Consider the following 22,313-nt stretch of genomic DNA (forward strand, 5'->3'; position numbering starts at 1 on the left):
ACTTACGGTCAAATAAGGCAGAAGGGATAGATAACATTCCAACAGAATTTCTAAAATCATTGGAGGAAGTGGCAACAAAACGACTATTCACGTTGGTGTGTAGAATATATGAGTCTGGCGATATACCATCTGACTTTCGGAAAAGCATCATCCACACAATTCCGAAGACGGCAAGAGCTGACAAGTGCGAGAATTATCGCACAATCAGCCTAACAGCTCATGCATCGAAGCTGCTTACAAGAATAATATACCGAAGAATGGAAAACAAAATTGAGAATGCGCTAGGTGACGATCAGTTTGGCTTTAGGAAAAGTAAAGGGACGAGTGAGGCAATTCTGACGTTACGGCTAATAATGGAAGCAAGGCTAAAGAAAAATCAAGACACTTTCATAGGATTTGTCGACCCGGAAAAAGCGTTCGACAATATAAAATGGTGCAAGCTGTTCAAGATTCTGAAAAAAGTAGGGGTAAGCTATAGGGACAGATGGGTCATATACAATATGTACAACAACCAAGAGGGAATAATAAGAGTGGACGATCAAGAACGAAGTGCTCATATTAAGAAGGGTGTAAGACAAGGCTGTAGCCTTTCGCCCCTACTCTTCAGTCTGTACATCGAGGAAGCAATGATGGAAATAAAAGAAAGGTTCAGGAGTGGAATTAAAATACGAGGTGAAAGGATATCAATGATACGATTCGCTGATGACATTGCTATCCTGAGTGAAAGTGAAGAAGAATTAAATGATCTGCTGAACGGAATGAACAGTCTAATGAGTACACAGTATGGTTTGAGAGTAAATCGGAGAAAGACGAAGGTAATGAGAAGTAGTAGAAATGAGAACAGCGAGAAACTTAACATCAGGATTGATGGTCACGAAGTCAATGAAATTAAGGAATTCTGCTACCTAGGCAGTAAAATAACCAATGACGGACGGAGCAAGGAGGACACCAAAAGCAGACTCGCTATGGCAAAAAAGGCATTTCTGGCCAAGAGAATTCTACTAATATCAAATACCGGCCTTAATTTGAGGAAGAAATTTCTGAGGATGTACGTCTGGAGTACAGCATTGTATGGTAGTGAAACACGGACTGTGGGAAAACTGGAACAGAAGAGAATCGAAGCATTTGAGATGTGGTGCTATAGACGAATGTTGAAAATTAGATGGACTGATAAGGTAAGGAATGAGGAGGTTCTACGCAGAATTGGAGAGAAAAGGAATATGTGGAAAACACTGATAAGGAGAAGGGACAGGATGATAGGACATCTGCTAAGACATGAGGGAATGACTTCCATGGTACTAGAGGGAGCTGTAGAGGGCAAAAACTGTAGAGGAAGACAGAGATTGGAATACGTCAAGCAAATAATTGAGGACGTAGGTTGCAAGTGCTACTCTGAGATGAAGAGGGTAGCACAGGAAAGGAATTCGTGGTGGGCCGCATCAAACCAGTCAGTAGACTGATGACAAAAAAAAAAAGTGTCTTAATAACTGTGTACCTTGCTGAGTATTTTATTTGTGAAAGAAATATTCAATATTGTCACACATTTGTAGAGATATAGATAGCTTCCATTTTGCATAAAAACTTAAACAATTACATAATTGGTATGGTACATGAATTCTTTGTTTCATTAATCTTCCCACATAAACATGAAGTCCTGTAAACACTACTTCATTCATAATACATTCATTGTTCTTCTTGTATTAAACTAACCTCATTGAGTTGGTGTGCTTGCAACTGAGAAACAGTTTTGTGTAACTGCACACACAGTAAAAGGAGTTCATTTGTTATTGGTACAAAAATATACTCTGTGAATATATAAGTGATTGGGATTTCTGTGAGCCAACAAATTCAATTAAATTGTAAAAAAAAAACATTTATCAAGTACAAAATTATACACCAATATCAATAAACTTAGGATTATAATAATATGTATGCTGTTATCTGGAGATCCTCCAGGCAGGGATATAGTATTCATGTTTAAGAATGTATGAGTAATCACTGAAGAAGCCATTAGTTTAATTCCTCTTACTGATTACTTCATACTCACTGTTTATGTTACATACACACAACCTTATTTTTTGTTCATGCTATTGTACAGGTAACTTTCATGTCTTAACAATGGCATGTCTACTAAACACCATCATATCTGTGCTGTTGTTTCATTCTCCGTATTGACATACTTATTGCTCATTGATCAGTGCCAATTAGAGCTGGCCAGTGGAACCACTTGGCCTGTGAACAACAGAAAGTTTTTCAGTAGTCCATTCCCCCTGGTTAACTCCAGTAAGATTGTTGTAGGCAACAAGCAATTAGAGCAGGGAGTCATTTGACCAAAGCACAGCTGTCTGTCAGATGCCGAGTTATGGAATAATGTCTTCTGAATGATTAAATAAAAGTAAAAAACAAATCATGCATATTTGATGACATAGAATAACACTATATGCAGAGGTACATGGACAACATTTCCTCTGAGAACACTATTACATTTGTAATCATACAATATAATATGCACTGTGGCATGTATTCCATGTTGAACAGAGTCACTTAATTCTAAGGGTGGAAGTGGCATGCCCAGTAAAACACTGTAGTGTTGAAACCAACCTTGAAGATGACACCTTTACTTTTTGTTGTGGACACTAAACATCAGTTATGCAACAGAAGTTTTAAAAAGAAGTAAAGGAAAAATAAGTTCTGTTTGTTTGTGGGAATTATTATACATGAGTCCCTCCTGCGGGCCCTGTGGGTTATAATAGATCCGAGGTATTCCTGCTTGTTGTAAGAGGCAACTAAAAGGAGTCTCTCACATTTCAGCCTGTACGTGATGGTCCCCTAAGTTTGACCTGCGTTTTTTCAAAATTTTCCTCTTGATGGGGACTCCTTTGTCTCAGTGAAGCCACAGTTCTTTGTAGAGTATTTAGAGGACAAGTTTGAGAAGTGGAGGGCTTGTCCAAAATGCGGTCAGGGTCAGTTCTGATAAAAATGGCATCCTCTGCCCAGTCATTGGCATTACTCGCTTGTGATAATCTGGGAAATATTTCCGTTACCACCTCGCCTCATACGAGCTTAAATATGGTCCAGGGTATTATATTCCACAGGGACCTACTTTTTCAGTCTGACAACGAGCTGTGCACCAACTTAGGGCGATGAGGAGTTCATTTCATCTGATGTGTCCATCGGTGTCTGAGGGATAATCAGGTAGCCACCGGTGTCTTCATCTTGGCCTTCAAGGGTGTCACATTACTCGAGAAGGTCAAGGTGATGGTCTACAGCTGTGATGTTAACCCATACATCCTTCCCCCAATGTGGTGCTTTAAGTGCTGGGAGTTCGGCCACACGTCTTCCCGATGTACTTCCAGCATCACATGTCGAGATTGTGGACATCCATCCCATCCCAATACTCCATGTGCCTCACCTCCCATCTATGTCAACTGCATAGAGCATCATTCCCCTTGCTCACCAAACTGCAGGATTTTACAGCAAGAAATGAGAAGCATGGAATACAAGATGGTGGACCGACTGACCTACACTGGGGCCAACAGGAAATTTGAGCACCTACATCCTGTGGCTATGACCTTATCTTATGCCGCCACTATGAGAACAGTTGTAGCCTCATCGGTTCCACAAGTTCCAGTCCGCTCTCGGAGCTGTAAGACTACACCTGCCCCCTTGATGGTGGGGCGGCCCCCCTTTTGGTCCCGCACCACCTACCTTGGGAGCACTGCCCCCCCCCCCCCCCCTCCCCCAATTGGGGACACCAGTCCCCACTTTTCAGCCAGAGAAGCATAAGCATTCTTTGGCTCATCTCGCTAGGGAGTCCCTTGGGTTACTCCCTTGCTAGGCTTCTGGTAATGGGAAAGATGACGCCCACCAGTGGCTGAAGTGCCCAAAAGCAGCTGGTTGTAGGGCTTCAAAACCCTCAGTCCCGGAGACTGAATCAGTGAAGCCCTCCCCTCCCAGCCAGATAAACCCAAGGATTAGCGAGAATAGTCCAAAAAGAAGACCCCTAAGACCAAGGAAATTGTGGTGGCACCCACATCACCGCTACCTACAAGCTTGCGTGTGGGGATAAGGTGGAGATTCTGGCAGCCTCTGAGGATCTAGATCTCACCGGACCCTCAGACCCAATGGATATAGACTGCTCAGGCAATAAGTTGGTGGCAGCAAGTGACCCTGAGGTGTAAACTGCCTCATTGAATGTTCCATGCTTTCTCAGTCTCTCAATGACGTCATCCTCCAGTGGAATTGTGGCAGTTTTTTCCACTGCCTGGCTGAGCTACAGCAACTGTTAAGCTTTATGCTTGCTTTCTGCATTGCCCTCCAGGAAACCTGTTTCCCGTCAATGCGGACTCCTGCCCTTTGCGGCTACAGGGTATATTACAAGAACTGTAGCGAATGTAATAGTGTTAGGTGGAGTTTGCGTTTATGTCTTGAACTCGGTATGTAGTGAACCTGTGGCCCTTCAAACTCCTCTTGAAGGTGTGGCTGTCAGGATACGGATGATGCTGGGAACAACTTTCTGCAATGTATATCTCCCTCCAGATGGTGTGGTACCCCTGAACATATTGACTGCATTGATTGGCAACTCCCTAAACCTTTCCTACTTTTGGGAGATTTTGTTGCCCATAACCCCTTGGGGGGTGGCACCGTGCTTACTGGCCAATGCCGAGATGTCGAAACTTCGCTGTCTCAGTTTGACCTATGCCTCTTAAATACTGGGGCCGCCACACATTTCAGTGTGGCTAATGGTAGTTATCGGTCATTGATTTATCAATTTGCAGCCCAGGACTTCTCTCATCTATCCACTGGAGAGCACATAACGACCTGTGTGGTAGTGACCACTTCCCCATCTTCCTGTCTCTGCCCCAGTGTCAGGCCCACAGATGCCCATCCATATGGGCTTTAAACAAGGCAGACTGGGAAACTTTCACCTCTTTGGTCACCGTTGAGTCTCCCCCACACTAACATTGATGTGATGGTTGAGCAGGTGGCTACAACAATTGTTACTGCTGCAGAAAACGTGATCCCTTGCCCTTTAGGATGGTCCCAGCGAAAAGCGGTCCCTTGGTGGTCGCCAGAATTCGCTGAGGCAATTAAAGAGCATTGGTGAGCTCTACAGTGGCATAAGCGGCACCCTTCCTTGGAGCACCTCATAGCTTTTAAGCGCCTACATACCTGCATTCACCAGCTTTTTAAAAGGGGGAATCAGGAGTGTTGGGAGAGAGACGTGTTGACCATTGGGTGCCATATGTCACCTTGCCAAGTCTGGGCCAATATCAGATGTCTTTTTCGGTACCAGACCCCAACAGGTATCCCTGGCATCAACATCAATGCTGTGTTGTCTACCAAAGCAAACGTGATTGCTGAGCACTTTGCTGAGTACTATTCTCGAGCCTCTGCGTTGGAGAACTACCCCCCCCCCCTCCCCCCCCCACCCCCAGCCTTTCACAGCCTCAAACGGTGGATGGAAAGGAAAGTCCTCTTGTTGACTACATGTCACAGTGAACCATATAATGCCCCATTTACAGAGTGGGAGCTCCTCAGCGCTCTTGCACATTGCCCCGACACAGCTCCCGGGCCAGATCGGATCCAGTCAGATGATTAAACATCTCTCATCTGACTAAAAGTGACATCTCATCATGATCTTCAACCAGATCTGGTGTGATGGTGCCTTTACATCGCAACAACAGGAGAGCACCATCATTCCTGTGCTTAAACCCGTTAAAAACCCGCTTGATGTGGATAGCTATCGGCCCATTAGCCTCACCAACGTTTTTTGTAAGCTGCAGGAATGTATGGTGTGTTGGTGGGTGGGTTGGGTCCTGGAGTCATGTGGCCTACTGGCTCCATGTCAAGGTGGCTTCCGCCAGGGTCACTCTACCACTGGTAATCTAGTTTCCCTCGAGTCTGCGATTTTTTTATTTTTATTTTTTATTTTTATGAAGAGCCTATAACACGACCTGGCGACATAATATCCTTTCCACATTGTACGAGTGGGGTCTCTGAGGCCTGCTCCCGATTTTTATCCACAATTTCCTGACACTTCATACTTTCCATGTCCAGGTTGGTGTCTCTCATAGTTTTCCACCATATCTGGGAGAATGGGGTCCTGCAGGGCTCCATATTGAATGTATCTCTATTTTTAGTGGCCGTTAAGGGTTTAGCAGCAGCAGCTGTAGGGCCGTCCATATCTCTTTCTGTATGCAGACGACTTCAGCAATTCATACTGCTCCACCAGTGCTGGTGTTGTTGAGCTGCGCCTACAGGGAGCTATCAGTCATGGGGTCTAGCCCACGGTTTCCAGTTTTTGGCCGCAAAGTCATGTGTTAAGCACTTCTATCGGCATCATAACATTCATCCGGAACCAGAACTTTACCTTAATGATGATCCCCCCACTGTAGCGGAGACGTATCGATTCTTAGGACTGGTTTTTGATGCCCTATTGACTTGCCTTCCTCAGCTCCGTCAGCTTAAGCAGAAGTGCTGGGGGCCCTCAATGCCATCTGCTGCCTGAGCAACACCAACTGGGGTGCAGATTGTTGTACGCTGCTGCAGCTCTACAGAGCCTTTATTCAATCCCACCTTGACTATGGGAGTGTGGTTTATGGTTTAGCGGCACCCTCAGCATTGCGTTTACTCGACCCAGTACACCACTGTGGCGTTTGCCTAGCAATAGGAACTTTTAGGAAGAGTCCGGTGACCAGCGTCCTGTTGGAGGCCGGAGTCAACTCCATTGTGGCTCCGATGTGCGCAACTACCTGCCAGTTACGCTGCACACATTCTTAGTTCTCCTGAGCATCCCATTTACTGTCTCCTTTTCCCACCTGCTTCAGTTCATCACCCGCATTGGCGGCTCAATTCAGGGCTCATGATTGTGGTTCGCATGTGATCCCTTCTCTCCAAACTGGTGTCCTTCCCTTTACCACTTCTACTTGAGGTCCATTCATGTACACCTTCATGGTGTACACCTCGGCCAAAGCTTCGTTTGGGCATTTTGCATGGCCCTAAGGATTCCGTTTACCCTGCCGCTCTCCACTGTCACTTCCTCGCGATTCTTGATGTGTTCTGGGGCTCTGAAGTAGTTTACGCCGATGGCTGATGGTAATGTCGCCTTTGTCTATGCCCACAGAGACCATATTGAACTGCATTCCTTGCGCACTGGCTGCAGTGTATTCACTGCAGAGCTAATGGCCATATCTCGTGCACTTCAGTACATCGGTTCCTGTTCTGGTGAGTCATTTCTTCTCTGCTCTGACTGCCTGAGGAGCTTACAAGCTATCGACCAGTGCTACTCTTGCGATCCTTTGGTAGCTAAAATCCAGGAGTCCATCTCTGCCATGGAACGTTCCAGTTGTTCAGTGATGTTTTTGTGGACCCCAGGACACATCAGAATCTCAGGCAATGAACTTTTTGACAGGCTGGACAAACAGGCTACGCGGAAACTGCTCCTGAAGATAGGCGCCTCTGAAACTGACCTGCGTTTTATCTTATGCCGCAAGGTTTTTTGGCTTTGGGAGACGGAGTGGCGGAACAGTATGCACAACAAACTGCATGCCATTAAGGAGACTGTGAATGTGTGGAACTCTTTCCTGTGGGCTTCTTGCAGGGAATCAGTTTTCCTTTGTCGTCTCCGCATTGGCCATACGTGGTTACCTCCTCCGTTGCAAGGACCAACCTCAGTGTTGCTGCCCATTGTAGTGCGCGTTGTCCTTCTGTATTTCTTCTGGTTCTTCCTTTCACCTGTTATTGTGCTGTACGTCGTCTTTGTTTTCTTCTTTCCCTTGGGTAATTGTTCTACTGGGAACAAGGGGCCTGATGACCTCGCAGTTTCGTTCCTTTTCTCCCCTTTTAAACCAACCAACCAATACATCAGTCATTAAAAATTAAGTCACAATATTCATATTACTTGAAATTCAGTTGGTGACTTCATATCTTTTAATACCCTTCTGACAAAATCTATTTGTATCTTATTAAACATAAGATCAGTTTTTTGCTTAATTCACTGTTATGAACTTAAACATTTTATTCCCGTGCATTCAAAATACAGCAACAGATTCTTAACAATTTTATTCTTCTCTACATTTCTAATTTCTCTGAAGTACACACAAATATAGTAATATCTTCAGAGTTTTGTATCTGAATGTATCAAAAATTTTTGACGAAAACAGAAAGCAGTCAGCTCGAGCCATCTATTTGAATTTAGAGTGCTTTCTGTCCAAGCAAGCAAGCAAGTCTGTGACCAGCACTAATGCAAAGTATTGGAATCCATCATCTAGTAGTCACTCTTTCTGATATTGTTTACTGGAGTAACTTGTGTAACTTGTTCTCACATCTTCATACAGTAGATGATGAAGGACTTAACATAGGTCTACCAATTTTTTTCTCTGTGTTGCACATTTTTCAAAGTGCAACTTTTTTCATCACAGATGGGTACCTTGAAGGGGAAATTGTGTCAAATGTTAGAAGGAATGAAAGGGAGAGCTGAGAGAAAAAGAGAAAATGACAGGGGCACTAACAAGATGTTATTACTAAGAGGCCCAGAAAGATGGGGAATGTTTACTGGTGCTTGGAGTGACACTGGTAGAAAAACCAATGAGAAGGAAAGTAAAAGTACATGGAAAAAGATTAAGAAATGGAAGAAAAGGAAATGAAAAGTGACTGAATTCAAGGCAACAGTTAACAGTATTACAGAGACAGAGTTGGAGAAGAAAGTGAATAGAGACTAAGGGGCTGGGAACTGTGTAAACCAAAATTATAGCAATGTCTGCCCCATTTGGAGACAGAAAGAGGAAAGAAAGGTAAACTCATTGAAAGCTGGAAAGGTGTGACAACAAATATATTTCTCTCATATAAGCTGAGAGGAAGAGATATGTAAAAAAAGGAGTAGGAAGATTTCATTTAACAGTTCATAACTAACTGAAGGAGACAGGGTATTTTGTCAAAGGTGTATAGTAATGCATAATTGACAACAATGATCAAAACAAATTAAAATACATTTTGTGAAGGCTGTGAAGCAAGTCATATTTCAGAAGTGCCAAGAGCTGCTGATGAAAGAAATCTTTATTAACCACTAGTTTTGATCCTCTCATCACCTTCAGGCATCTTAGGATTATTTACTGCAGCTTGCATAGTAGTGTTATTGCTATGGCATCAAATAAAATAATTATATAAAATGTAATAGTCATCCAACTAGTTGCACACAATAAAAAAATAGTGAGTGAGTGAGTTGTGTGCGACTGGTTGGCTGACTATTACATTTTATATAATGGCATCACAGTTTCTCAGCTCACAGCCACAAAATGTTTAAAATATCAAATAAAATAAAAACCATCTAACATTACTGCCATTAGTAGTAAAATACAGTACAGTACAGACTCAGTAGTGAAACATGATGTACAAACAATTGTAAAATGCATTGCTATAGTTAATCTTTGTACACTATCATCAGATTCCATCCTTTTGTGTGGAGTGCACTTTGCATACTGAGACAGAGTGGCCAACGTGCAGAGGGCATTCCATGCAGAAGGGTAGAATTTGGTTATAAGATAGTGCTATATTGGGCTGTTTTGTTCCCTTTGTGGTCTACTGTTACCATCTAGTCATCTTAGCAAACTAATTTTACATTTATGCTGTGCTGGAAGTTCTGTGTGTGCGATCCCAAGATTTGTTCACTTGAATAAATGCTTGCACATATGTACACTCATGCTCATAAATTAAGGATAATGCTGATACACGATGAAACAACGCTCTGTTGGGCGGTTTATGGGTTTAAATCACCTCAGGGTATGACTGTGCGGTGCATTTGACCTGCGGTCGTCGCACGGTGGCACTGGCAGCAGTCCACATATGCAGAGGTGTGTTGGTGCATGTCAGAGTATGGTGCAGTGAGTAAGTGTGCAGGGGTTTTCAGACATACTAATGGTGACTGTGTGTTGAAAATGGTTCAAAGAACACATATTGATGACATTATAAAGGGTAGAATACTAGGGCGACTGGAGGTTGGTCAAACACAGCAGGTCATATCATAGGCCCTCCGTGTGCCACAAACTGTGATCTCAAGATTATGGCAATGATTCCAGCAGACAGTAAATGTGTCCAGGCACTTCAGTACAAGACGTCCACAGTGTACACAACCACAAGACGACCAATATATCACCATCAGTGCCCGCAGACAGCCGCGGAGTACTGCAGGTAGCCTTTCTTGGGACCTTACCACAGCCACTGGAACAGTTGTCTCCAGACACACAGTCTACAGATGACTGAACAGACATGGTTTATTCGCCCAGAGACCTGCAAGGTGTAGTCCACTGACCCCTGGTCACAGGAGAGCCTGTAAAGCCTGGTGTCAAGAACACAGTACATGGTCATTGTAACAGTGGTCCCAGGTTATGTTTACGGACGAGTCCAGGTATAGTGTGAACAGTGATTCTCGCCAGGTTTTCATCTGGTGTGAACCAGGAACCAGATACCAACCCCTTAATGTCCTTGAAAGGGACCTGTAAGGAGGTCGTGGTTTGATGGTGTGGGGTGGGATTATGATTGATGCATGTACACCCCTGGATGTCTTTGACAGAGGAACTGTAACAGGTCACGTGTCTCAGGACGTCATTTTGCACCAGGACGTTCGCATTTTCAGGGGTGCAGTGGGTCCTACCTTCCTCCTGATGGATGATAACGCCCCACCGAGCTGCCATCATGGAGGAGTACCTTGAAACAGAAGATATCAGGCGTATGGAGTGGCCTGCCTGTTCTCCAGACCTGAACCCCATTGAGCACGACTGGGATGCACGTATTGTTGCACGTCTTCAAACCCCTATGACACTTCAGGAGCTCCAACAGACGCTGGTGCAAGAATGGGAGGCTACACCCCAACAGCTGTTCGACCACCAGATCCAGAGTATACCAACCCATTGTGTGGCCTGTGTATGTGTGCATGGTGATCATATCCCATATTGATGTCGGGGTACATGCACAAGAAACAGTGGTGTTTTGTAGCACATGTATTTTGGGACGGTTTTCTCAACTAATCACCAGTACCATGGACTTGCAGATCTGTGTCATGTGTGTTCCCTATGTGCCCATGCTATTAGCGCCAGTTTTGTGTAGTGCCACCTTGTGTGGTGCCACATTCTGCAGTTATCCTTTATTTATTAGCATGAGTGTAGTTTTATAATGTTTACTGTTGTAACTTATCTAATCGTAGTGTTATGATTTGTGTTGCATATATTTTCAAATCTACCTCGTTTTGCATCCAAATCTACATTTATCGAACAACTTAAATCTTGATTAGCTAAATCTTGATTAGCTACTGTATAATTCTCCTTCCTGTATCTTTTATTTACTCCCAGTGGTTTTAATTTTGTCCCTATCTTTGCTCAAGAAAACCATCCCTATAGCTATATTTTAGAGTTCTTAATACTTATGACTTAATACTTATCAAAAAACTAATCTTTTTATGAAAGAAAGAATATTTGGAATGTTTATACTGATATGGTTTTTAATTCTGGCAGTTAAATACAAATTAAACTATTGGTAGTTTTGTGTCAATATAGATGATTTGCACAACCATTTTATTTGTCTTGTGGCTTCAAACATTATTTTTCATTGTAACTTTATGTACAGTTTCTTATTTTTCATGAACTTAAGTGACTTTTCCTTTCTGTTATAGATGCAGAATGGCATTTTTCAGACAGTTGCAATTATTAATATGGAAAAATTTGATGTTACGAAAGAGGCAAAAGGTAAGTTAAGGAAAAAGAGACATTATGAAAAAATTTTCTGGAATAAAATTGAAGTGAAAGATAAAACTATTTACAGCAAGCACTATATGAAAATGAAAGTGCATCTGCTGTGGCTCTTACAGTACACATAATAGGCAAAGTAATATACTGGTTGCACTCTATAGCTCAGTGAAATTTGCTTTTATTACAGTCTTATAAATGTCAGATACTTAGGTGTTCTTTTAATGTGTAACAGAATTAAATAATTAAAAATTAATATTTAGAGTTATCATTGAGACTTTAAAAAATGATAAACCATAACAAATTCTTCCACTTCTTATCTAATATGAAAGAGGATAAGAATTGGCAGTCAGTTTATTTGGTGGCTTGTGGAGTTAACTTCTTTATATCTACAACTGCATTTGTATTCCCCAAGACCCCTCCATTTTGATTCGTGAATAGTGTAAAAAAACAGATACTGTTTATAGGCCTCTGTAGAATATTGAGTTTATTCATTGCAAGAAAAAAAAGCTTCCAAAATAAGTTTTATTGCCCAGATTGCAGTTGATACATATCCTGATTGCTAGTTTTGCCAAACTTCAGATTTGTAAGTGTTACAAATATATTAGAGTTTATAATTATCACACATAATTAAAAAAAACAAAAAAAAAACAAATAATTCAGGCTTACATACCACTGAGTGTGTGAATTATAAAGCCAGCACATGTGATACATTGCCATCTGGCCATTGAAAACATGGAGGTTAATTGTGAAATAAAAAAAAAAAAATTATGTAAAAGAAAGTGTTCAAAACATTTTATGATGACTCCAACTAAAATAAGGTTTACGTCATAGAAAAGGTCCTTATTCAATTTTACAGTTGTTGTCATTTGGTGAGGGACATGTATGTACACACATCAAAAAAAGTTTTGCACACCTCAGTTCCAAGAGTTTCGGAACCTGTACAGAAAATTGGAATAGAGATCAACATAAACACAATTTCCGCAGTTTTTATTGCTCATGAAAACCACACATTGCATGTTGTACCACCATAGAGTGAGACCTTCGGAGGTGGTGGTCCAGATTGCTGTACACATTGGTACCTCTAATACCCAGTAGCACGTCCTCTTGCATTGATGCATGCCTATATTCATTGTGACATACTATCCACAAGTTCATCAAGGCACTGTTGGTCCAGATTGTCCCTCTCCTCAATGGCAATTCGGTAGATCCCTCAGAGTGGTTGGTGGGTCACGTCATCCATTCTGTTCCAGGCAAGTTTGATAGGGTTCATGTCTGGTCTGGAGAACATGCTGGCCACTCTAGTCGAGTGATGTCATCATCCTGAAGGAAGCACATCCACAAGATGTGCACGATAGGGGCATGAATTGTCGTCTACGAAGACGAATGCCTTGCCAATTTGCTGCTGATATGGTTGCACTATTGGTTGGAAGATGGCATTCATGTATTGTACAGCCGTTACGGTGCCTTCCATGACCACCACCAATGTACATTGGCCCTACATAATGCCACCCCAAAACAGCAGGGAACCTCCACCTTGCTGCACTCACTGGATAGTATGTCTAAGGCGTTCAGCCTGACCGGGTTGCCTTCAAACACGTCTCTGACGATTGTCTGGTTGAAGACATATCCGACATTCATTGGCGAGGAAACCGTGATGCCAATTGTGAGCTGTCCATTCGGCATGTTGTTGGGCCCATCTGTATCATACTGCATGGTGTCGTAGTTGCAATGATGGACCTCGCCAAGGACGTCGGGAGTGAAGTTGTTTGCATCATGCAGCCTATTGCACACAGTTTGAATTGTAACATGAAGTCCTGTGGCTGTACAAAAAGCATTATTCAACATGGCGGTGTTGCTGTCAGGTTTCCTTTGAGCCATAATCTGCAGGTAGTGGTCATCCACTGCAGTAGTAGCCCTTGGGCAGCCTGAGCGAGTCATGTCATCGACGGTTCCTGCCTGTCTGTATCTCCTCCATGTCTGAACGACATTGCTTTGGTTCACTCAGAGACACCTGGACACTTCCCTTGTTGAGAGCCCTTCCTGTCACAAAGTAACAATGCGGACGTGATCGAACTGCGTTATTTGCCTTCTAGGCATGGTTGAACTACAGAAAACACGAGCCGTGTACCTCCTTCCTGGTGGAATGACTGGGACTGATTAGCTGTTGGACTCCCTCCATCTAATAGGTGCTGCTCATGCATGGTTGTTTACATCTTTGGGCGGGTTTACTGACATCCTTGAACAGTCAAAGGGACTGTGTCTGTGATGCAAGAACCACAGTCAACATCTGTCTTCAGGAGTTCTGGGAACTGGGGTGATTCAAAACATTTTTTGATGTGTGTATATGAGATAGTAATAAGTTGTTTGATTCTCCTTGGGATGTCGGTTCATGGAGTTTTAACTGATTTGTAGCACCTCTTTTGTAGCTTCTGACACTGCATTAAAACATTGTTTACAGCGTGTTTAATATATCCACATTCATTATGATTTTTAGCCACTGGCTTCATCAGATCTATCATTAAGAGTGAAGTAACAAAATTGAAAAATGTTATTCTGGCTGTTGCAAAAATACTTTGACAGACTTTTGGGACAGGTTCCTTACACCAATAAGAAAAAAGTACAGTAAGCATGGGCTCTGAAATGCATAGTTTGAAAGCTATGAGCATTTGTTCAATAGAAGGGATGAGTTTCACAGAAGTGAAGATGAACAAGTGCTCATATCTCTTACGTATTTTAGATTACGGGTCTACTAGACTTTTTTTGCTTTTTTTGGTGTAAAGAACATGTCCCCAAAGTTTGTAAAAGTGTTTTTGAATCGCCCTGTATATACAATGTAAAATTCATGCATAGAACATTTTAAGCAAAGTTCAGTGTCTCTTGCGGTAAAAAATGTGCCTAAATTGGCTGCGAACAGCTGACTTGCTTACAAGTTTACAGAAATAAGTGCTACGTAGGAGGTGGCAATATTAATGGAGAAAGTGTTACTTTAGTTTAGCAGGTCAAACTCAAAACACAAAATGGAAATGGGAACAGAATCAGAAAAAATGGACTAACTTGGTCGGTTCTGACTGACAATGCTCACTCAGCGAAGTCTATGGAGTTTGACGTATCTTTAAGGGAATCAACAAATCCATCATTCAAACCCACTGTTGTCATTGTCTCATCTATTTTACAGAAGCCACGAAGCAAAGAACAGCTACTCTGTTAAAGTGGCTCCCATTCCTAGTGGATCATTAGTATGTTCAGGACTCACATGGACAAGTCAAGTCCTGTAATACAGGAAAGACTGCCATCAATTTGCATCTAAGAGACTATTTTAAAGAGACTAACAGAACGTGTGACAGTGGAAATAGGGCTAATCTTGGCTTTGCCATAATTAAAAATCATGGATTTAACAATTAATCTCCCTTGTCAGCCGCTTACAGGCAGTTGCTTCTGTAATGCAGTTGTGGTAAAGTGACAATATGTAGCCATTACCTGTCCACTAATGATGCTGTAGACAATGACGCTTGTCATGTGCTACAGGTTTCCTCTACCAACTGCCCCCATGATTAAGTTGTCAAGAGGCTCCTGGTATTAGGAAAACTGTGCTTTGAGAACACATTGCTGAGAGAACACAGCAGAACTGCTATCAATTTATCCATATGATCTCCAAACCTCCCGTACAGTGTTCAGCAGCGAGTGGTCAATTATCTGACTTCCAGTTGTCACTTCCTAATTTAGATACAAGTAGACTGATTGCTGCCTGAAAGAAAGTCATGGGGATGGATGCAGGTTGAGCAGTACAGCCAATTGGCAGTGTTTGAAAGTAGACAGTGTTATGGAACAGATGAATTGCATAACTAGTGTGATCCACCACACCTCTGAAGCATATACACCAAAGTCATTAGAACTGCCATGAAGATGTCTCTTCCTTTGGTGGAGTGATGAATGGTACCTTATAATCTAGTACAGATGAATTGCTCTGTGGAGGTTACAGGATATGCCTTGTGCTCACTGTTGATCACAGCAAATCCTGTCCTACTTCCTATCTCAGCTTTTGTGATGCCATCACACATTTCAAATCATATTTGCTGTTGTAATTCGTATGTACTTACTGATGTTTCTAAGTTTGGACATCAAAAGTTCATTACTTGTAGAATGTGTAGCTCCATAAGACTGGTGTATTTTGAGATAACCAATGATTAAGTTAGTTAGTGAAACAATTCCTTTGTCTTTCATCACCTTTTTCCCAAAGACACCATTTTAAATTTTTGTTACTTTTGCCACCTGTGTCATCTACCTGTTCTTTTTAGATTCGTTGCACTGTTGAACTGTTATGGCCGTTAGTGCTTTTCCTGATTCTTATGTGGGTTCGCACAAGAGAATTGAAGAAGTATATACCAGAATGTAAGTATTTTCCAGGTAATAAATATGCAGTATAAAAAAAGAGTCCTGTTGGGTGGCATGTTCAGCCACTGGGTGGTCCAGCTGTCTCTTGTCCTTTTCTGCATGGGTGTGACAACTAACAAGCTGTCTGTCTGTACGAATGGCCACTGCCAAACTGTGGCCAAATGGCCACTGCCAAACTGTGGCCAAGAGGCTGCCAGACCATCCAGTTGCTGAGTGTACTGACCAACTCGATATGCATCACTTTCATTATTGCCTCACAGCCTGTGCAATGTGGATTTTTCCCACCAACAAAACCTTTTCTGAATTTTGCAGATGGGAACTCTCCCTGTAACATGTCTTTTGTTCCTGTAACCCTCCTGACGTCAACGTTAGCTAGTCCCTGTCCTCCACCTGTTGTGTAAGCATTTTAAAAATACTTGTGTTGTAGATGTAAGCAGTTTTGGACGAGATTTATTTACAAGACACGGTATGCACCTGAACAGATCAGGAAAAAAAGCATTAGGTACCCTCTTAAAAACAAAAATATTGGAAGAAGTCCACAAATGTACCCCAAAGTTGGAACCAATCGCACTTGAATGGCTCCAACCATCAAGTCAGACTCGGTTTCAAACTCAAATGTTTCAGGAAATTGTTAGTAATGAACGTACTGTGTCTGTACCTACCGATAATTTTTTAGGCAAAAGTTTAGATCTGTCTCTAATTCCAAAGAAATGACGATTTTTCACCAAAATGTGGGAGGACTTGGTAATAAAGTAAATGACATTACTGTTCTGTTAGAGGAACCACAAGGAATAAAAGATACTGATGTATTATGTTTTAGTGAACATCATGTGAAGGATATTGAAAGGTTGCAACTAAGTGGTTACTGTCAGGCAACGCATTACTCTAGAACCATCATGGAAAAAGGTGGAGTGGTAATTTATGTAAAAAACAACATATCTTACAATGCATTAGATTTAAAGAGCCATTGTATAGAGCAACAAATTGGAGTATGTGGTGTTGAGATTACTGTAAATGACTTCACGGCTGTAGTGTTAGCACTGTATAGATCTCCCTCAGGGAATTTGAATGTATTTCTTAAGCACTTAGATTCTTTATTATCCATACTGTACTCAAAGTCCAAGAACTTGATAATTACTGGTGACTTTAATGTTGATTTCCTAAATGAGAGCAATAGTAAAGCTGATTTAGTACATTTAATGGAGTCTTATAATCTGATGGCAATAGTAGATTTCCCAACTAGGATTACTGTTAACAGTAAAAGTCTGATAGATAATATATTTATAGATAAGTCTACATGGAATGAGATCACTGTACATCCAATCACTGGCCTTTCTGATCATGGTGGTCAATTGCTTAGGCTCAATTACATCAGTGTGTGCAACAGTTCCAAGCATTCTTGGAAATCTTTTAGAATAATAAATGAACAGGGCCTTAAAAAATTCAATGATTGCCTAAAAGAGATAGACTGGAGCCGAGTTTATAGGGAAACAGATGTAAACAAAAAGTACAATTCATTTTTAAATGAATTCATGTCTGTATTTGAGTCCATCTTTCCCAAAAAAGTAGTTAGAAATAGTAATATAGGCAATGCCAAGAAGTCTTGGATCGCTACAGGGATAATAACATCTTGTAGAACAAAGAGGATGTTATACAGTTCTCTCAGGACTTGTAATGATCCAAAGAAACGACAACACTACAAACTTTACTGTAGCATTCTCAAGAAGGTTATAAATAAATCTAAAAGTATGTGCATAAAATCAGAAATTGAAAGCTCAGAAAATAAAATTAAAACTATATGGAATGTAATAAAGAGGGAAACTGGCAGGACAACAGGGAACATGTCTCAGGTAGAGATTAATACAGGGGACAGTATCATAAAGAAACCTGAGTTGGTTGCAGAAATATTTAATAACCACTTTTTGAGAGCAGCAGAGAAGACAGGCTGTAATGGTTCTATGGAAGAATCATTGTCCCTCTTACAGAAAGCTATTAGCAACAGAATCCCTCAGTTATCCTTACCTCCAGTTACTGTAAGCGAAGTCATAAGAGTAATTAGATCATTAAAAAATAAAAATTCTGCTGGTGTGGACAATATTTCTAGTAAAATACTGAAACACTGTTATAAATTTGTTAGTCCCGTCTTATGCAACATATTCAATGCATCCCTACAAGATGGGATTGTCCCTGACAGACTTAAGTTGGCTGTAGTGATTCCTCTCTTTAAAAAAGGGGATAAAAGCATTGTTACAAACTATCGCCCAATATCCCTATTAACTACCTTCTCGAAAATTCTAGAAAAACTCGTGCACAGGAGGATTGTAGACCATCTCAACATCCACAGTATCTTAAGCAAAAATCAGTTTGGGTTTCGTGCCGGTCTTTGTACTGAACAGGCAATATTCTCTTTCAGCAACCAAGTTTTGGAAGCCATTAACAAAAAAATGTCTCCAGTGGGTATTTTTTGTGATCTTACGAAAGCCTTTGACTGTGTAAACCACCAAATTCTTTGGAAAAAGGCAGAATACTATGGTTTAGGTGGTACTGTTGGCTTGTGGCTACAATCATATCTACAGGATCGGAAGCAGACTGTAATGCTAAATGGCTCTTCTGGAGAACCTGCCTCGTCTGAATGGGGCACGATAACGTGTGGTGTGCCTCAGGGCTCCGTTTTGGGCCCACTGCTTTTCCTCATCTTTATTAATGATCTTCCTCTTTGTTCTGAGACAAACAGCAAATTTACCCTGTTTGCCGATGATACCACAATTCTAATTGACGATTTGATTGATCATGATCTTGAAAAAACTACAAATACTGTTTTTTAATGACATCTTAAATTGGTTCTCCTCAAATGGTCTCTCGCTCAATGCAGATAAAACTCATTATATGAGGTTCCATACATCACAAAGTAATCCCGATGAAATTAACATAAAATGTAGAGATCAACCAATACAGAAAGTTGAAGACACAAAATTCCTGGGTGCTTACATAGACAGTAAATGTAATTGGTCGGTTCACATTCTTCATCTATGTAAAAAACTTAGCTCGGCAACATTTGCATTACGGGTAATTTCTTCAGTGGCTGAAGTTGACACTATTAAGGTTGCCTACTTTGGCTACTTCCACTCATTGATGTCATATACTATCATATTCTGGGGGAACCAACCACTTGCAAAAAAAGTTTTCACCATCCAAAAAAAAGCAATCAGAATAATGTGTGGGGTCCATCAAAGACACTCTTGCAGGCACTTGTTTCAGAAGATAGGTATCCTAACAACTGCCTCACAGTATATTTTTTCCTTGCTGACCTTTGTGTGCAAAAATTATTCCATCTACCAAGACAACAGTAAATTCCATGGTTATAACACCAGAAACAAAAACAATCTACATTTAGAAATGAAACGTCTCACTCTGGTACAAAAAGGAGTTTACTACTCCAGCATTAAGCTGTTCAATGTTCTACCACTACATATCAAATGTGTTCATACAGAACTGCCAAAATTTAAACAAGTTCTCAAAGATTACCTGACAGAGAAATCTTATTATACTGTGGATGAATACCTGAAAGAAAATGTATACCATCACTAAACTTATTGTGTCTAGAAGTAGTTCAATTGATTTTATTGTGCATTTGGGCATTAGCGCACTTTTTGTAACAACAGATTGGCTGTACATGTATTTACTCTTGTAGGTCTAATATCTGATTTAACTTTGTGCTCTTATCTTTAACCTTTATTTGAAAGTCCTTTTTCTGTCAAATGGTAGTTATGTTATCTAGCTGACATTGTATCTGTTACTTTATTTATAGTATGTCTTACTTAAACTATGTACAATTTTCCATTGAATTGCCCTTGTATTTATTGTAAGTTTAAATTGAAACCTGTAAAATTTGACACGTTCCATATCCTTGTGATTGACTCACTAACTGGATCTACGGAACAAGAAATAAATAAATAAATAAATAAATAAATATCCCTTCCCTGCTGTCACTCAACGCTACACATGCCTTCTATCCAACCAATGTACATAATGGTACTTTCCCCTTCACTATTTCTCCTCTCTCTCTCCTTTCCCATCCCCCATCCACCACTCCCAGCTCAACTTCCCGATATGCACCTAGCAGCAGCCCTACCTTGTGTCCTAGATGTTCCCATACCTGGCACTATCAATTTCCCTTATGCCTATGCTGCTATCATCTCCCCAGCTGCCCTACGCCTCTTTTGTACCCCCACTACCTGCCCCAGTTAGATTACTGTTCACCTCAGACACATTCACAGTTGGGCTTTAGCTCTGAGAAATGACAGTGACCATATGTGTGTGGTGTGTACTTATGTGAATGTGTGTGTGTGTGTGTGTGTGTGTGTGTGTGTGTGTGTGTGTGTGTGTGTGTTTTCCTCTAGATCTGAATGACTTATTCCGAAAACTAAATATGGCTAGTATTATTTTTCACTGTGCCTGTCTGCAACTCAGCACAACATGTATGTGGTGAGTAGCAGCATATTTTTTTCATATTGCTGTTATTTTGTCCTGGATTTTCCATTGTTTAAACAAACATAACAGCTGCATGTTTATTTACAATGCACAGTTAAGCATGAAGGACATAGGAACTGTCTTGACTAGAAGTAACTCTTTGTAACAAGTTCATACTATTTGTAAATGACTTGTTTCTCTCTAGTTGTGATTGGTTCCTTTTCCGCAAAATGAAGGAAAGCCAGTGGCACAATAATCCTGATATGTTTTTGCGGTTACAACATAGGTTGTTTGAATACTTCTTTGTTCTTTTCTGGATTTGTTATTGAAGGTTTGTTGTAAACCGGCAAAAAAGTCTAAGAGACAAGATGGTTGGCATTTCAGAACAATTGTAGAATAAAACAGTATTTTACATTGTCACTTTTTGAAACTATTTTTTTTCAATGAAATAGACTCTGAGTATCTTAAAATGCAAATGGATTAATACTCTGCAATGCAGTTGACAACTATATTATTGCTAAACAGTGTTTTAAGTTTCAAACAATGAACCAGACTAATCTCTTTCATTACAATCCTTTTTTAGTTTTTAGTACACTATTGCACATGTGTTTAAAGCAGCAAATTTTTACAGCTTTTGGTGAAATTCAATATATGCAGTAAACTTACTTGTGCACGTATCATTGTAATTCAAGGTAAAAATCAAAAAAATGTAAAATCCAGGATGGACTGTAACAATATTCTGAGAAGGAAAGTTGCCACTCACCATATAGCGAAGATGCTGAGTCACAGATAGGCACAACAAAAAGATTCTCACACTTCAAGCTTTTGGCCAATAGCCTTTGTCAACAATACACACACATTCGTGCATGTGTGCGCACACCCACCCACGGAAATGCAACTAACACACACTACTGCAGTCTCGGGCAGTTGAGTGTAGTTTCAGTTGCCTGAGACTGTGGTCATGTGTATGAATTGTGCGCACACGTGTGTGTGTGTGTGTGCGTGTGTGTGTGTGTGTTGTTGTTGTTGTTGTTGTTGTTGTGACTCAGCATCACCGCTATATGGTGAGTGGCAACTTTCCTTCTCAGAATATTGTGTAATTCAAGGTACTAATAGGAAAAACAGAAGACTAAGAAAATAACAATAAATCATTCGGAAGTTAAATGTCACAAAAATAAATGGATTTATTAGTTTAGTGTCTGTTCCATTCACTTACACATAGAAATCTAAGAAGTCTCCAAATGAATTCTTCCATCACATTCTTTGATTGTTGCCTTTGCTGTCAGCAGTTTATTTCCATGATGATATGGCAGGATTTTTCACTACATCCTTTCAGCAAGATTGTCAGTTACGTAATCTAGTAAATGCCTTAGAGAGACCTGATATCTTTTTTATCATATTACTTGCTATTTGTTTGACCAGGCTCTGTTGTTGTTGGGCATTAAGGTTCACAAAAGAGCTCTCAATTGGTAAGACTTCTCAGTGCAGACTGTTCTTTCTCAGTCAATTATTCTTTTAGCTCATTACTTTGTCAGTGATTTTTCTATTAATTTGTGGCCTTTTTTCTATATTGTTTCTGAAAACAAAAAAAAATATTAAATAATGGTGAGACAGAATTGCTTATTACTTACCTTCAAGAAATTAAGTGTATAATAGTGCTCAGACAACTCGTGGGACTACAGCCCCATGATGTCTTAGACAGCCACAGAT

At 40.8% G+C, this 22,313-nt stretch overlaps 1 protein-coding gene across 3 annotated transcripts in view; it reads left to right on the forward strand.

The window, feature by feature from the left end:
- Positions 1-22,313, forward strand: part of LOC124777985 (ATP-binding cassette sub-family A member 7-like) — a 594,849-nt gene that overhangs the window by 12,207 nt on the left and 560,329 nt on the right. For all 3 annotated transcript variants that reach the window (XR_007015818.1, XR_007015819.1, XM_047253552.1), the window contains exons 2-3: positions 11,666-11,738; positions 16,037-16,130. Coding sequence is in view for 1 of the 3 variants with exons in the window: in XM_047253552.1 (XP_047109508.1) it covers positions 11,673-11,738; positions 16,037-16,130 (160 nt within the window). In the remaining 2 variants the exon portion in view is untranslated. The remainder of the gene's footprint in view (positions 1-11,665; positions 11,739-16,036; positions 16,131-22,313) is intronic.

Source organism: Schistocerca piceifrons, chromosome 2 (genome assembly GCF_021461385.2).
Source record: "Schistocerca piceifrons isolate TAMUIC-IGC-003096 chromosome 2, iqSchPice1.1, whole genome shotgun sequence".
NCBI classification, from domain to species: domain Eukaryota; kingdom Metazoa; phylum Arthropoda; class Insecta; order Orthoptera; family Acrididae; genus Schistocerca; species Schistocerca piceifrons.